Genomic DNA, 16459 nt, shown 5'->3' on the forward strand with positions numbered 1-16459 from the left:
CGAGAGCTGCGAGAGAACAGGGCGAACCATATCCATCCCGCAGCCCCCGCGGCCGCAGGATTTTAAGAACTGTTTTAAGTGTTAATTACAACTTTTTTTTAACTTTGTGACTAATTCGTAGTAGAACTTCAAGTTTACTACAACAACACCGTTAACTTTTAGTAAAGATTTAATTAAATATTATAAATATAATTTTAAGGACATTTCCCACCACTGGCTGATAGAGGCTCAGATAGTTTAAAAATGACGTCACTGTCAGATAAGGGAACAAAATCCGATATTTCCATCACAAATTTTACACGTTGGACTGATATCAGACAATTTGAATATGAAACAGGCCCTAAGTAATATTAATAAGTTAACAGAATTATTTTTACTATCTCTAAATAAACTCTCATCATAAGCAAGAGTACAAACGGTTCTGTATTTATTAAAGAGGTTATTCTATACGATGTATGTATGTTAGTTCGTTTTACATTCACGCGGCAAGTTCACCGATCTCATTGCCATTTGTGGCCGTGGATGTACCGGTTAACCGATTAAAACCTTTTCACACAAGCGATACTAGTTGTTATAGTTTTATATACATAATTGTATAAAATACTAACTGTTGCTCGCGACTTAAAATTATAAAAATACTAGCTTTCGCCCGCGATTTCGTTCGCATGGAAGTAGAAAGAACAAAAGTGAGTAGGTTATGTTTTCTTCCAGACCTTTACATCTGTATCAAATTTCATCGTGATCCGTTTAGCCGTTTAGGCTACAAACTCTGACAAACATCCATCCATCCATCTTTGTAGACATTTATAATTTTAATAAGATAGCCTATGTTACTTACAGATAAATTACCTTTTTATCGGTGAAAGAATGTTTAGAATCGGCCCAGTAGTTTTTTTTTTCATTTTCAATACATAAATAAATCAAAAAAAACTAATATTTCCTCTTTATTTTATTAGTATAGATGTTTTTCAGGTCATTTAAAATGAAGAAGTTAAACTTGGATGGTTTAGGTTTATCTTGGGTTTTGTGTCGATCAGTTTTTAATGTTTTAATTCCGCGTTACTAAAAGTACATAACCAGTTAGGGCAGTATTATGTAATCCAATCATTAATAATCATATTGGATTTAATATTTGTAGAGAAACTTTCCGCTTTTTGGCTCTTAGTTCTGTCAATGTCAATAAATGTACTATACGAGTACATTGCGTCGTTTCTTTAGACGATGTTTTAAAAGTCGTACTTAACACGTACATGTATTTTACTTTATGTGATTGTGTTATAGTTAAGGATGTTTTAAAATGATATACAAGCATTTGTTTTTCATAATATACGAGCAAAAGTAGTCAATGAAATGTTCATTTTAATGCCACGTGTTTTGTTATGGGTCGTATTCAAATACAATTAGCTATGAAGTTGTACAACCTCGTTTATCATATATTAGCTTCGTCAAACTGAAGTAACTAATGTAAATTTTGACTATATTCGTTTATAGTAGACTAGCTGTCGCTCCTGACTTTGTCTGCGTGAAATAAAACGTAACTGCCAATCTTATAGACCTTTAATAGACACCTAACGTTTACTCTGCGAAGATTTTTTAAATTAAATCCACCTTAATGACTATGAGTGTGGAAGGAAATCTAAGCGCTACTTCAGAATATATATCTGTACCTTTCATTCTGTTCCGTTCTATCTGGAGTTAGGTGGTGAACCATCGATACAACCATCTAAGCTTTATCGGTTACTAGCGGTTCCCGTGCGACTTCATCCGGATCAAATTATGAAAATTTTATTTCATTGTTTACATTTGTCAAATTATCAATAGCAAATGACATGACATGATAAACCTTTGCAATCTTGCTTTCTTGATGTTGGCAGCAATTTATGGTCTCTTTTCCACATTAGGGATTTTATCCACAATATTTACACCCTAAGTTTAATGTCGTGAAAATATAAAGCCTAAAGCGTGACGTAAGTGTAGGGTTTTTTTTATTGAAAAAAGGATTATTTAAAAATATGCTGAAATTGCTGATATCTTAGGCAACAAAGTGTGTGTTTACGCTTTATTACAATAGTATAGATAATAGTAATACGTGTCTCAATATTTACATATGTTAATAATTTAGTTTCATATTTTGTAGGACCTTAATAAATAATCAGTAATTTTAGTTTGAATCTTGGCAAGAATACATGGGTATTAAAATTATTCCTGTTGATGTTACTTTCAAGGCATATGCAACCAGGAAATGTGATTCCACATTTAGTAAATTACGAGCTGTTGCCCGCAACTTCGCGTGGTATTAGAAAACATACTAACTATATAAATTACAAAACGCTTCGTATCCCTCGGGAACTGGACATTTCTCGGGCATGAAGCTTATCCCATGTGTACTCCAGAATTTGTTTTATATCTGTGCCAAATTTCAATAAGATATTTTGAACCGTTGCAGAATAATCGAGTAAACATTATAAAACTAAATTAATAAATCCCAAGGGAACCGTAACTATTCCCAGGATAAAAATTAGCCTATTTGTTCTTCCAGACTACGCTGTAAATATGAGCCAAATTTTATGAAGATCCGTTCAGCCGTTTAGGCTCCAAACGCTAACAAATATCCATCCATCCATCTAAACTTTCGTATTTATATTAGTAAGATTAGTAAGATTGTTATTGATGTTTCTTGATTGATGATTCTTTAATACAGATGTGATATTACAGGAATATGTATGTATTCATGTTTAATAAGATTTTCTTCGATTTCCCCAATTTATTTTGCGGCAATAAATACGCGTTCGTTACTGTTATCGGAGTTTGATTTCTGTCGTAAAAACTATGAAGATTACATGCCTCGTAATTTTTCGTTTTGTTATTTAAAAATGGAAAATTCACGGTATCTTTGTTGATATTTATTTAAATAAATCCAAACAGCCACTAATTTACTTATCTTATATTGAAAATCTAGATTTAAGAATCCCGTTTTCCTTTGTCCACAGAGTAGCAGCAATTAAAATCCAAAATGGCACACCACAGTACATCAAAAGTAGCAAGCGGCGCAGCGGGAACGTCTAGTCATAGTCTAAAATACTGTTTGTTACGATTGACCACGATCATGTTGGTTTTAGGTAAGCGTTTTTGGGATATCTAAAACATAAATTGCATTAATATTATATAAAAAAAATTGTTTTGTTAACGTATAAAGGCACATAAAATTTTCCTATTCAAAGTATAAAAATTACAATATCGCGAAGTACAATACGCTAGCATTTTTTAACATGCTTATTTTCTTTTTAACTGGCAATTATTATTCGATGCGTTTTCATTAGTGGCGAGCATTAACGGCTTTGGCGTAATTAACATGTCAAATAGATTTAACTGCTTGTCCTGATAAGAGACGTAAATCTGTAATGAACATTAAATTTGTGATTTGTTTCTTCATATATTATGTATTGCTTTAGGTCTACCGAGCGCATATGGGACAGACAGAATATATCTAGATTCAACAGATCTGAATATACTGGTCGATGAAAATCGACTCTTCCATATGATACAAATGTAAGTTTGTGTTTTTAAGAATAGTTAATTTACACTATTTCACATGATCTGGTTTACTAAAGATTTAGACTGGATGTTGTGCCATTTTTATTTGAGGTTATACATAAAAGTTTTACAGCCCTTACTGTTGCAGAACAAGGAATGAAAAGTTTTTTTTTTGTATTAAACTTTTAATTTTAATGCAAAAATATGGTACAATTATAACTTATTGCCAAAATTGCTTCCGCGATGTCGCAAGGTTGGTTCCAAAGAGGCAAGCGAAAGCCTCTTCATAGATTATACCATAGATAATAATAAAAACTGTCACAGAGCAAAAATGGGAATGGCACAGATAAATTGTGAATGCTTAAATAAGAAATAAAACTAACCAGTGTTGACACCTTTGATTGTTATATTTGCTTGATAGTGGCACTAATTACAAATTTCAGTGGAGAATTCAAAGTGGGCATAAAGATAACGGCACAAGTTCAGCATTCGGACATCGTTCAATTCCCATCACCGACAATAGATATACCTGCTGTGATATTACCAAATGATACGGTACAGATCACACACGACATCTGGGCGTACGGCAAGAGCCCCGGACACTCTGAAGTCACTTTCAATGCTACACCAGATGGAGTTATCGAGTAAGTATACTGAGATTCAAAGTTTATAGCAGCTCGTAAGCTACAACAAATTAGATGCATGTACCGCCGTTGATAGAGAAAAGTAATGTTATGTGAAAACAAAAATAAAAATTTAAGTGCGTTTATTACTCCGTCCATTAAGGGTAGACAACACATCTGTAATTGCGTATGTCTATGAGTATGCCTATATTCAGGTGGTCGCTTGCTCTTTGCAAATTGCTATTATAAAAAAAAAAAAACTCAGAGTGATTCAGTAACTTTCAGTAACGAGAGTGCTCCTCTCGCATATACGTTTCTCTTATAATTAAAACTCAGTGTAATGTTTCGTGTAAAATTCCGAGCTTCCATAAAGTTTGGATTTAACTGTAAAAATACTGATGCAAAAATTCGATTCACTTTTTTATATCTTTTAAGAGCTACGTAATTAATTATGTTATCAGATATCAATTGATTATCAATTTATATATATTCGGTGATTTATATTTATCGTAGTATATTGCAAAACGTCAATGAAACAGTCTTAATGAACCTTTCTCTATCTAAATTTATAGTTATAGTGTGATATTTTACATTTTACAATCAAGTTTCTTATGAAGTAACAAAAATTTCTTTTGAATATTTATGGAGTGAGAAAGTAACAGATTTAAGATTTCATTTTAATATTTATAGTGGTTTATACATTATAATTAATTTTTAGGTACGTAGCTAGTTTTATTAAGTCTAATTAATAAATGGTTTGAAATTGGTGGCCGCTTACTCGTTTGCGACCTTATATTATAAAAAAAAAACCTTGTTGGAATGGTGTGAGATATACCACTATTGCCTATGCTACATTATGTGTTTTCTACTGTTTTGGTGTTAGTCAATATTTTTATTATTATTTCCAGTCTTAGCAAGGTGTTTCTGCGCATCACAGTCATGCATTCCCAAGTTATCTCGGTAATCTCCTACATCATGGGTTGGATTTACTTCGCCGCGTGGTCTGTCTCCTTCTATCCTCAAATCTACATCAATTACAAACGAAAAAGTGTCGTCGGTTTGAACTTTGATTTCCTCGCACTCAATATAATGGGCTTTACGTTGTATTCCTTGTTCAACTGCGGATTGTACTTCTCGTCGGAGATACAGGTTTGTGACGTACAACTTTTCGGATTATTCCCAACCGTCACCCCGCTCGGTCCCCACGTGGGAACAGATGAGAATAAAACGTTTCCTAACTCCCACCTTTCGCGACCAGGGGAAGGTTGGAACTTATTTTATTTCATAATGGTACTGTCACCATGTTGGTGATATTGAGACTAAAAGGTGGGACGGATGAAACTTTTGATTCTCACGTGGGGACAGAACGGGGTGACGGTTGAAAATAATCCAATTTTATCTACCTTCATTTTAATGAGATAAAACCTTGAAAGCGTCTGACTCTTAGACTATATCTTATCTTGTCTGATTATATTATGTATCGAATTATTAGAATTTCTTTATCTCTTTGCCCGTTTTGATGATTTTTCATTGTTATTGTTTTATAAATAATTTATGTTTATTTTGATGATTTCAAATTATTGATGTTCGCGCAGTTAAGATTAATTTGCGTAAATGTTACATTAACACTTTAAATGCCAACATATAAGTATTAAGATTGCATGTGGAGGCTACAAATGTAGAGGAAGAAAGAAGAAAGTATGAATGGATTGTGTGAAAGAGGTTTTGCTTAAGGGATTGATTTCAGATTTGATGATTGATAGAGTAGGCAGGTTGATAATGAAATGCCAATACGATTTCAGTAACTAGCAGTGACATTGTTAATAATTTTTATATTGTGTTTGCAGAGTGAGTACTTAACCCGTCACCCGCGCAGCGTGAACCCTGTACAGCTGAATGATGTGTTCTTCTCACTGCACGCGGCATTCGCCACCCTCGTTACCATCACACAGTGCTTCATGTACGAAGTAAGTAGTATCACTTCTAGTTATATAAAACATTTAGGGCCTGTCCCACCAAATTGTAAATTATCTAACAGCCCAACGTGTAAAATATGTGATGTAGACATCGGATTTGTTCCCTTATCTGACAGTGACGTCATTTTTAAGCTATCTGAGCCACTATCAACCATTGGTGGGACAGACCCTTACACTTACAATTAATTATAGCATTGGTTTCAAGGATCTATCAATAGCGTTAGTTACGTGAAAATCGCTTCATGTGAAGTGGTAACTATTTCTTTATATATTTTAGAATCTCTTTGTGTGACCTTTAGCCCGTAAAATACTCTCGTATCTTTTTAGATCTTGTAAACAAAGTCAAATTCGAATAGATTACTATTCAACTATTTGGGTATTCTAACATTTGGGTGTTATTAAACACCCAAATGATCTTCGAAATATGACACGATTTGGAACTTGTGGAAGTTATTGTATTTTTAATTTATTTATGATTTCAAAGGTAAAGTAATCAATTAAAAAAAATAAAAAAAATCTAGTGACTTAAATTAATAAACAAGTAACAAACTTAGCCTATGTTTCTCACTGAAAATGAGATTTAATGGCGAATGAATTTTCAAAATCAGGTCAGTAGTTTTTGAGTTATTTAAATACGTAAAAAAATACAAATCTTTTCTCTTTATAAAATTATAGTATAGATGGGTAGCTTGCTTAGAATTTGAGTTTGAAATTCATTAAACGACATTGTAAAGAGAATATAGCCAAAGTTAGTCTTTGAAAATACTAACTGCAATAAAAGGAATATATGATAAAAAAATATTGACGTTTGAAGATAATAAAAATAATGTTTGTGTTGAACATAAGATTTTCATAACAATAAGAATATTAAAATGTAACCATTGTAGTGTTTCCTTAGCACGAAGCATGATAGTTATCTTTTTATCTGACAATAGAACAAATATAATATGTACATCATATATTTACATCGTTTATCTAAACCATTCTTGACATAAATAAGAGAAGATAAAAAAAGCATAACTAGATATAAGAACACGCAAGTATGGTCTGATTAAATAAACACCAGAAATATATATAAACTAGCGTTTGCCCGCGGCTTCGTGCGTAGAATAAAAAAACAAAAGTGATTAGCCTATGTGTTCTTCCAGACTATCCTCTACATTATCAAATTTCATCGAAAGCGGTTTAGCCGTTTAGGCTACAAACTCTAACAAACATCCATCCATCTAATCTTTCGCATTTGTGATGGATGTTTGTTAGAATTTGTAGCCTAAACTGCTGAACGAATCTCGATTAAATTTGCCATTTAGACGAAAGTCTGGAAGAACACAAAGGCTATTTACTTCTTTTAATACCACGCGGACGAAGTCGCGGGCAAAAGCTAGTGAAAAGCAAATTTATTTTGCAGAAAAGAAGCTGTAAAAACAAGCATAATTGAGAAGTGCCTCCTTTTTGAAAGTTTTATTTGGTATATATGAAGGTATCTTAGTATAATGTACCGTCAGTTCACTCATAATAAATTAGTCCAGTACCAACCGCCGTTTCATTACACCCATACATTACATTGGCGACGAGGATTTTTTTTAAATAGTGAACCCGCAAAAAAGTTTCGCGAAGTAGACGTCCTAACAACGTTTTGATCTCTGGACGTGCGAGCTGTGTGCGTTACGACGTCCTGAACACCAAGGGTGTGGGAGCGGTACGGAAAAAGACACGGACATGACTTATTTATTATGAGTGAACTGATGGTACATTATACTAAGATACCCTCATATATACCACAGTTTTAATTAGATTTGGACGACTTTAAGTTGACTAGATTAGCCTTTAAGTAGGAAATAAGATAGTAAATTCTTCAGATACGTCTCAATGTAAAGTGACATTGATATAAGAATCGATAAAGTTGCATATTGCCTAGATGAAGTAATTTATTTTAACTAAATAATACGTTTACTACTTTATTGTAATTGCATTCTACACTCGTCCAAGGCTGTCCGGTCTCGTATTTTATCCTTATAGAAATCTACGCAAAGTTGTCCTTAATACTTAACAAAAATACTAAAGATCGTTTTTGTTCAATGGATGAGTTTTTGTAATGCCGTTTGTGAATTACAAAGTTTTTGTCGCTCGTCTTCAATGTTAGTTAAATAACAATGGTTTGAAATGTTTTTATTATACCGAGACGTGGCTCTTTATTGTGTTGGTGGAGTGATTTGTTCACTTGTTTATTTCGTTTCGCTTCTTCCGTACTTTTATTTAATTGGGATTCTTATAAAGTAGGAAGAAAATCGATCTTTTATAAGAAATGATGACAGAACTTTTTACTTTCGAGTTTATAACGTAATTGTTTTAAATAAAATCTAGTTGTATTCACACTAGGAGGATGTCAAAAGAAACATAAGTAGGATCGAAAAAAGATTGATTTGGCTAAGCTCTTTTCTATAGGGGCACTGTTGCGCCCCCAGTCATTGTACAATTCTATTTCAGATGCAGAATTACATGTGTTTATCTTTACTAATAGTATGAAGAGGAAAGATTTGTATTTTTGTAATTTTGTATATGTTGAAATAACACAAATTCTACTGGGCCGATTTAAAATATTCTTCCACCATTAAACAGCTACGTTAACAGTTGCATAGGCTGTGTTTTACATTATTTATTAATTTCACGCGGACGAAGTCGCGAGCAACAGATAGTAAGATATATTTGACGTCCATTTAACGTTGACCCGTAGCGCGAGTCTCAGCGCGTGTCAATGACGGGCCGCTGCATCCTGGGCGCGTTCCTGGTAGTGGTGCTGGTGACGGCTGGACTGGGCGCTGGCGGCGAGCTGGCTTGGCTGGACTTCCTCTACATCTGCAGCTATGTCAAGCTCTGCATTACGCTTATTAAATATGTGCCCCAGGTAACTTTTTCATAATTACTCAGATTTATTGCTCGAATCTTTTGTCCAATATTTTAGAAGACAACAAGAATATTTAAGATTCTAGCTTTCGCCCGCGACGCCGTTTGTGTGGAATTGAAAAAAAAAACATACAGACGAATTGAGTACCTCCTTCTTTTGGGAAGTCGGTCAAAAAACAAAAGTAAGTAGCCTGTGTGTTCTTCCAGACTCTCCTTTATATCTGTTCCAAATGCCATGGAGATCCGTCAGCAGTTTAGGCTTCAAATTCTAACATCCATCTAAATATATAGAACTTTAGCATTTATAACATTAGTAAGATATATAGACCTTTACTACCACAGAAAGCGGGTCTTCGACTTTCGTCTTCTGTATTACTTTAACTAATGTTAAGGAAAAAATCAGTACTGCGCTTGAGGAGGGCAACACCATCATCTCACCTGCCTAATTGGCATATACGTCACGTCCCTATCTGACAGCTGTCAATGTCATTAAGACAGAATAGCGCGCCATTTGGCAGGAGGCAATAGTTCTGAATGTATAGATAATTTTAAAAAAGTTTGATCCTAACCAACAATACAATACAGATATGAATTGACAAAAAATGTAATTAAGTACAGAATAACGAAAAACTGAACTAATTAAAAAAAGAGAATATTTAAAATTAGCGTTGCAATGCTTGCTTGATTGGGTCCTCGGTCAGCTTTAAATACTGGATACTTCTAGCTGGAGTACCAAACGCTGATGTTTCCCGAGATTGCGCAATTACGTTGTAACAGTTATGTTAATTGTGGAAAACTAAATATTCCAGGCGTATATGAACTACAAGCGCAAGTCTACCGTCGGCTGGAGTATTGGCAACATCTTCCTGGACTTTGTAGGCGGGTCCCTCTCCATCCTGCAGATGACCCTCATCGCATACAACTACAACGACTGGATCTCCTTCTTCGGTGATGCCACCAAGTTCGGTCTCGGTCTCTTCAGCCTGATCTTCGATATATTCTTCATGCTGCAGCATTACGTCTTCTACAGGTATGTCTTGTATTGTGAAGCGCTAGTTATCGTGTTGCAATATTTTATTTAATTCTAGTCCCTAATTCTGATTTGTTATACACTTTTTAAACTATGTAGTAATGAGGTAGATATTTAAAAATTAAAATACGGTTAATAATCAATCCAAAAGCATATTTTTCCTAAATTTTTATGTTCTAATTATTTTGATTGCTATAGCCTAGCTTAGTCTTTTATCCTGTAAATAGTTTTAATTTAAGTTTAAAAAAATTGTTAACACGATAACTAGTATATATTTGGTCTTCGGTAAAGCTTTCTGTGTATGTGCAACTTTCACACTTTGTGGATTTCCACTATTGAATATCTATCCCTTTCTTTCTTTATGAAAAGAACAGAGATAGTATTATAAATGAGTATTTCGATGGTGGAATTTCACAATGCCTTACATTCACAATTTCGCAATTGTTTAACTAATATCTCATGGCAATGGCTTTCTAACATCACTTCATTTCTTTTAAAAAATAAGTTCATTTACACAACTTAAGTTCATAATTCGTCGGATTTTAATCACGTCTTCGATACTTGGAAAGTTTATCGGAAGTGTTCTACTAAAAAAACATGATAAAACACAAGAATTCAAAAAAGAATGTTCTAACAACACTAAAAATACGGAAAATATGACAGAATGGAAATGACTTGAAAGGACGTATGTACGTTCAGTCAACTTTGTTCAGTGTAATTGGACAGTGAAGATCACTTTACAAGTAAATATAAAGGAATAAATGAAGATATAGAATACAATCAAATTTTGGAACAGATGGACAGAAGTGCAGACATCAGTTTATTTCAAAGAAAAGCAAGAAACAAACATTTGCAACACTGAAATTGTTGTTCAACTAAAAAATAACTGATTGATGGGATCCGGAAGAACTTAAATTAAGAAAAAAATAAGGAAGATGTGGAGTAAAATGATACCAAAAAAGATAAATAATTGTAGAAATTTTCGATATAATTCGCTATTCACAAACGGGATGCTTTCATTGCTTTCATTGGGACGCAATTTTACTCGCGAGTGGCTTCAAAATGGCGGATACTCAAAATGGCGGGCGCTCAAAATGGCGGACGCTCAAAATGGCGGACGCCAAGAATGCTGGCTATAATATTTTATAACAAAAATGGTAAAGGAAACATATTTGTGGTTGATATTTTCAGAGAGGGCCAGGAATTTATGATTGTTGACAGTAGTGACGAGGGTTCGAATATGACGTCCAGTGGTGAAGGAAGGGAATACTTTATGGTCAATTTTTGGTATGTATGCTGTAACAAAGAAAAAAAATTAGTTCTCAACTTAACGAGCCTTACTAAACTTTAGTCTATTTTATCTAATGCCTCTACTTTTCGATATCTTAATACCACTATTACTAACTTTTCGTTTTTTTTTAACCTGTATAATGTTTTTTTGTATCGTAATTTGTAAATTAGTCTTTTGTTTTTTGTACGTCTCTTCACAAAATTACTAATTTAACTTTTGGTGTAAGGTTTAACGAATACTTTTTTTAGTTTTTTTTGGTTAGGTTAAAGTTTTTCAATTTGAATATTTTTAGGAATGCCAATGAAAAGAAATACGATCTGGACGTGAAAGCGTGATGAAGACTGATGAAGCTGTCACAATACTGAGGGTTGAGGTCGACTGCATCTGTCAATGTCATTTTTACGTTTAAAAAGGCGGGAATTAAAAAATAAGCGCATATTGTAACACTACTGCCTTATAATTTTTTTTATAAAAGTTTAACGAACATTCCAAGACAAAAAAATAGAATTCTTAAATTTTTGAAATTTAGAAAATCATTTTTAAAAGACTTTTCGCACGAATGATCTATTTTTTATCTGTAGGTCTTTTGACAGTATAACATTTGACAGCTATAGGTTAGTTATTATTTTAATTTAGGTAATTATTTGTAAACGAACTCGCCATTTATTTATATACTGATCCCACCCAATATTATTGAAGTATATTTGATTTAAAAGTATGTTGTATTGAAGGGAAAAATTGAAATATTTGATGTTATTTAACGGGATTGTTATACGGAGATACGGATTATACGGAGATATTGTTTTTTTATTTATTGTTATATAATGACATAGTCATTGTAAAACTGATGAACTGTGATGAACAAACACATATTAAAATGTGTATAATTTTATCACTGCGTTTTTTTGATCCTCTACCTTATATGAAAATGTACAATGTTGACAACCTTAGTAAAATATTGCAGTAACTATTAAAATGTTGGTATTGAAGTCAAATATCTTGATTGCTTAGAATATTGCACATAACAATTAGAATATTATGTTTTTTTATTTTTTTATTTAACATATACAGACTCTTGGTGCGTATTCTTTTTCAGCTTATGTATTTTTCTCTTTTCTTTTTTTTTTGGTTGCGTAATCCTTATTACATTAATGAGTTCCTTTTTTTCTATTGTTATATATATACTACTCTTTTTTCATTTTTTTACCATAATTTTATTGATATTTTTTTAAAACATGATGTTAGGTGTAGCGTACTAGGGGGAGCCACTGAGCAAGCCAAGATATTTGAATATAATAAGTTTAACTTCCTTTTACATGTCGCTTAACGTCTCCAGGACCTAAAACTTTTTTTACTATTAAGTTTAGCATTCAGTATTTCTTCGAATATATTTTTCACCAAGAAAAAAGTACATATCAAATATATATTTCAAAAAATAAATAATTTATTAAATAACGTATTAATATTTGTCAAACATTAAAAATGAATACATCTAATACAAGACCAATTTAATAAATAGGCGATTTAGGTATAAGTTATTAATAATTTTTAGTATAATTTATGATTATGTTTTTTTTCTGAGAACCAATAAATTTATATTGATTTTGCTGTGTTTTCTTTATAACCCTATTCCATCATACTAATACTATAAATGCGAAAGTATAGATGAATGGATGGATGGATGTTTGTTAGAGTTTGAAGCCTAAACGGCTGAACTAATTTCGATGAAATGGTACAGATGTAGAGGATAGCCTAGAAGACATAGGTTACTCAATTTTGTTATTTAATTACACGCGAACGGAGTCGCGCGCCAAAGCTAGTTAGTTTATAAATATTAATATAATGAAATATATTACTTGCAAGATATAGCTATAGACCAAAGATTCACAATTTTTTATTCTAATCGACTTAAAATTTGCTTGTTAGAACTTTGTACTGTGATCGTTTAAAATTCCTCATGGTGTCAACTTGCACCAATCAGGCAATTACTGGTCTAGACACATCAATACTACAGTTGTCTAGATTGGCCTAAACATACTTTCGTGCGTTTATTCTCCAATAAGTAAATTGAATTGATTACTAGTAGAGCAAAACATTCTAGAATGGCTGCTGAAAATCAAACAGACGCCGACGAGGACGACTTACCTCTTGAGAAAAAGGCAGGTTTAAAATAATTACCACAAAATTGTAATGTAATTCGTAGACAAGTAAATACGTGGGTAGTTTGAAAATATATACCCTAGATATGAAGTAGACTTGGGTAGTATAACTTTCGTCTAATCTCAGAATCTATACTATTATAATAATGCGTAAACACAGACTTCTTTGTTGCCTACGATGTCAGCAATTACAGCATATTTTTGAATAATTATTTTTAGTATAAAACCCTACACGTGCGTCACGCTTTAGGCTTTATAATTTAACTCCATTAAAATTCGGGGGTAAATACTTTGGATAAAAACCCTAATGTGGGAAAGAGATTATAAGTTGCTGCCAACAACAAGGAAGCAAGGTTGTCATGTCATTTCATTTTGACATTTGTAATTGATGACTAGACAATAAAACGTTTATGCGGATAATAATTTTAATCATAATTTCATGAGGATGAAGTCATACGGGAACAACTAGTGGTTAAGTACAACGTCTATTCCAGCAGATACGAGTACAGTTTGTCTCGCTTACTCATTACGACATGCCATATTTGCGTCTCATCTACGAACGATACCTACACATTAATCTTTGTACAACTTCATCGGGTTTCGTTAGTCTGTCTCGCTCACTCACATTATAAATCCGTATTTGCTTCTCACTGAAGAAAAAGAACTCCGTCGGTTTCTGATTTGGTAGAAAGAGAAATATAGAGAACTGCGAATCTAGTCTCTCTGTTTATTTTATAGTTTAGTAACGTAATTGTTATTTAAAATGTTCAGAATTTAGAGTATTTTTGGTTCTTGTTATATGAGAATAGTAGAAGTAAATTGTTCGTTATATTTTTTTTTATTTAATTAGTATGGTACTGTAAGTAATTATTGGTCGAAGTAAAAACTGACATTTTCGTCTATACCTTTCAATTATTGGTTTGTATTTATTACTAATGTCAACTAACACGCACTGGGCCAGCGTGGTTGATTATGGCTAGTCACCCCTTATTAGGGTAGGCTCCGAGCCTCGGTGGGGACGTATAGTGAGCTGGTGATGATGATGATGATGATGATGATGATGATGACTAATCAGGATATTATAATACTTGTTTCAGACTGTCGACTTACATCTCGCTGGCAGGCTCAACCTCTTCACAAGAAGAGTTTAGTGGTGTTGAAGAGCCAGGATCAACATCGCCAAACATAAGTCAACAAATTTAATTCCTCGTAAACAAATAATTACACGAAATAGCTTATTTTGATAAATTAAGAATTAGCGTTAAACATTTAAAATTGGAACTGTAAAATACGATTGCGTCTAGAAAGAGATAGCACTACACCGACATCGCAACTGAACGAAGAATGGAACGAACGATTGAATGAAAACAACTAGCGAAAGCAGTTCTTTCGTTCTTTAAAATTAATAAATAATTATTTTTGAATCTCGAATAAAGCGGATTTGTTGAATTTTCGAGTGTATTTAAAAGAGAAATTCGGTATTGAAGTGCCTAATAAATATTTTAAAGAGCAATAAATCGAAGACTGAAAACAGTGATATTGTGACAATAAAAGTGATTGTGGACAAATTACTGATGTTATTGTGAAATCAGAACTTACTTAGAAATAAGTGAGAAATTAGTATATAATCCAATTATTAATAGCAACAGTTAATAATCGAAATATGAATGTATTATTAGATGTAAGGTCAAAGCTTGTAAATCTAATATAATCCAATGTAATAGAAAAAATATTTAGTAATAATGTAGACAATGGGGATGTTTCCTAATTTTTGGAATTGCTTTTATTATGTAGATAAACCATATCTAAACAAAAAAAAAAATATAATAAAATCATATACGCAACATTTAATTACAAAAACACTTAAATAAAAACAACTTCTCGAAAGACCGCGAAAACGCCTCATGACATGACGTCACTTCTTTGCTAACAAACCTCGCGTCGCGGTCTGTCAAAGTTATTCAAAGTGACCAGACGTAATTAATAATTAATTAATAAATTATAACTACAAAATACACTGACATTCACTGAAGCTGGTCACACTGCCATGTTGTTTGCGAAGAAGCTACGTCACCGAGCTCTGATTGGTGTTTGAGATAGAGTAATGGAGGGTAAAAAATATTGCAGCGTTTTTAATTTATACTTCAATGGAGACAAACATTTGAGGTCTCCAAATGTTATTATAGGTTTTAAAATACTGTCTTTAAAATATTAAACATAACTTTATTTGAATTTGTAACATTAGGAAACATCCCCATTGAGTAATGTTAATAAAAGTGATTTTTATTTGTAGAAAATATTACAACATTATACGGTGTTGGGGTAGAACAAATACGATATTTCATGATAATAGAGGATATTAGTCAAAATCAAGTTTTTATTCATCTGGAGTCTCGACCATGGCAATTAATGCCTCCGCCAAGTTATGGACGAAATTTTTTTTATATATACGTGAACATTGAGAAATTAACCAAAACCATTACAATATTACGAGATATCTATTTTCTTATTCTGTTTTTGTATTGTTCCCTGCTACTGAGCCTTAAACAATAACGGCTTTAAGATAAACGCGGTATAAAGTGAAAGTTAGAAATAAACTGAGTATAAGCAAAATTTGTACTAATATTTTCTTATTCTCAGTTTATTTCTTAGTTTACCTTTATATGCGTTTATTTGTAAGTGAACCACAAAGTATTTCGGAGTAACCAAGTATTAAAGAAATAATAAAGAAACGTGTTTCTTAAGGTTTATCTATCTATTTCTTGTTTATGGCTCTCCCACAGCGGATTGGGCCAGTGTCAAGTGTTTGTGGTTTTATTCTAATTTGGGAGAAACTGGCAACAAATACTTTAGGTTTCCATTGCAGAAACAACTGCACGAAACATATTGACATTTTTGTACAAGTTTTGAATGTTGGTGGGTCATAATTGTGATTTTTTTTT

The 16459-nt window shown here is 32.7% G+C and overlaps 1 protein-coding gene across 5 annotated transcripts in view; it reads left to right on the forward strand.

The window, feature by feature from the left end:
- LOC106101725 (cystinosin homolog) overlaps positions 1 to 15217 on the forward strand; it is a 36521-nt gene extending 21304 nt beyond the window's left edge. For 2 of the 5 annotated variants that reach the window (XM_013281056.1, XM_013281049.1), the window contains 9 exons: positions 2991 to 3119; positions 3453 to 3549; positions 3978 to 4178; positions 5066 to 5306; positions 6005 to 6124; positions 8868 to 9038; positions 9847 to 10067; positions 11259 to 11354; positions 11651 to 12250. In XM_013281056.1, coding sequence (XP_013136510.1) covers positions 3014 to 3119; positions 3453 to 3549; positions 3978 to 4178; positions 5066 to 5306; positions 6005 to 6124; positions 8868 to 9038; positions 9847 to 10067; positions 11259 to 11354; positions 11651 to 11693 — 1296 coding nt within the window. In that variant the 5' untranslated portion in view covers positions 2991 to 3013 and the 3' untranslated portion in view covers positions 11694 to 12250. Of the gene's footprint in view, positions 1 to 2990; positions 3120 to 3452; positions 3550 to 3977; positions 4179 to 5065; positions 5307 to 6004; positions 6125 to 8867; positions 9039 to 9846; positions 10068 to 11258; positions 11355 to 11650; positions 12251 to 13459; positions 13518 to 14614 lie in introns of those variants that run through there. The other 3 variants (XM_013281063.1, XM_013281069.1, XM_013281078.1) reach the window with 3 other exon arrangements.
- The last annotated feature ends 1242 nt before the right edge of the window (positions 15218 to 16459 follow it).

The sequence above is a fragment of the Papilio polytes genome, unplaced genomic scaffold (genome assembly GCF_000836215.1).
Source record: "Papilio polytes unplaced genomic scaffold, Ppol_1.0 DF824303.1, whole genome shotgun sequence".
In the NCBI taxonomy this organism is placed as follows: domain Eukaryota; kingdom Metazoa; phylum Arthropoda; class Insecta; order Lepidoptera; family Papilionidae; genus Papilio; species Papilio polytes.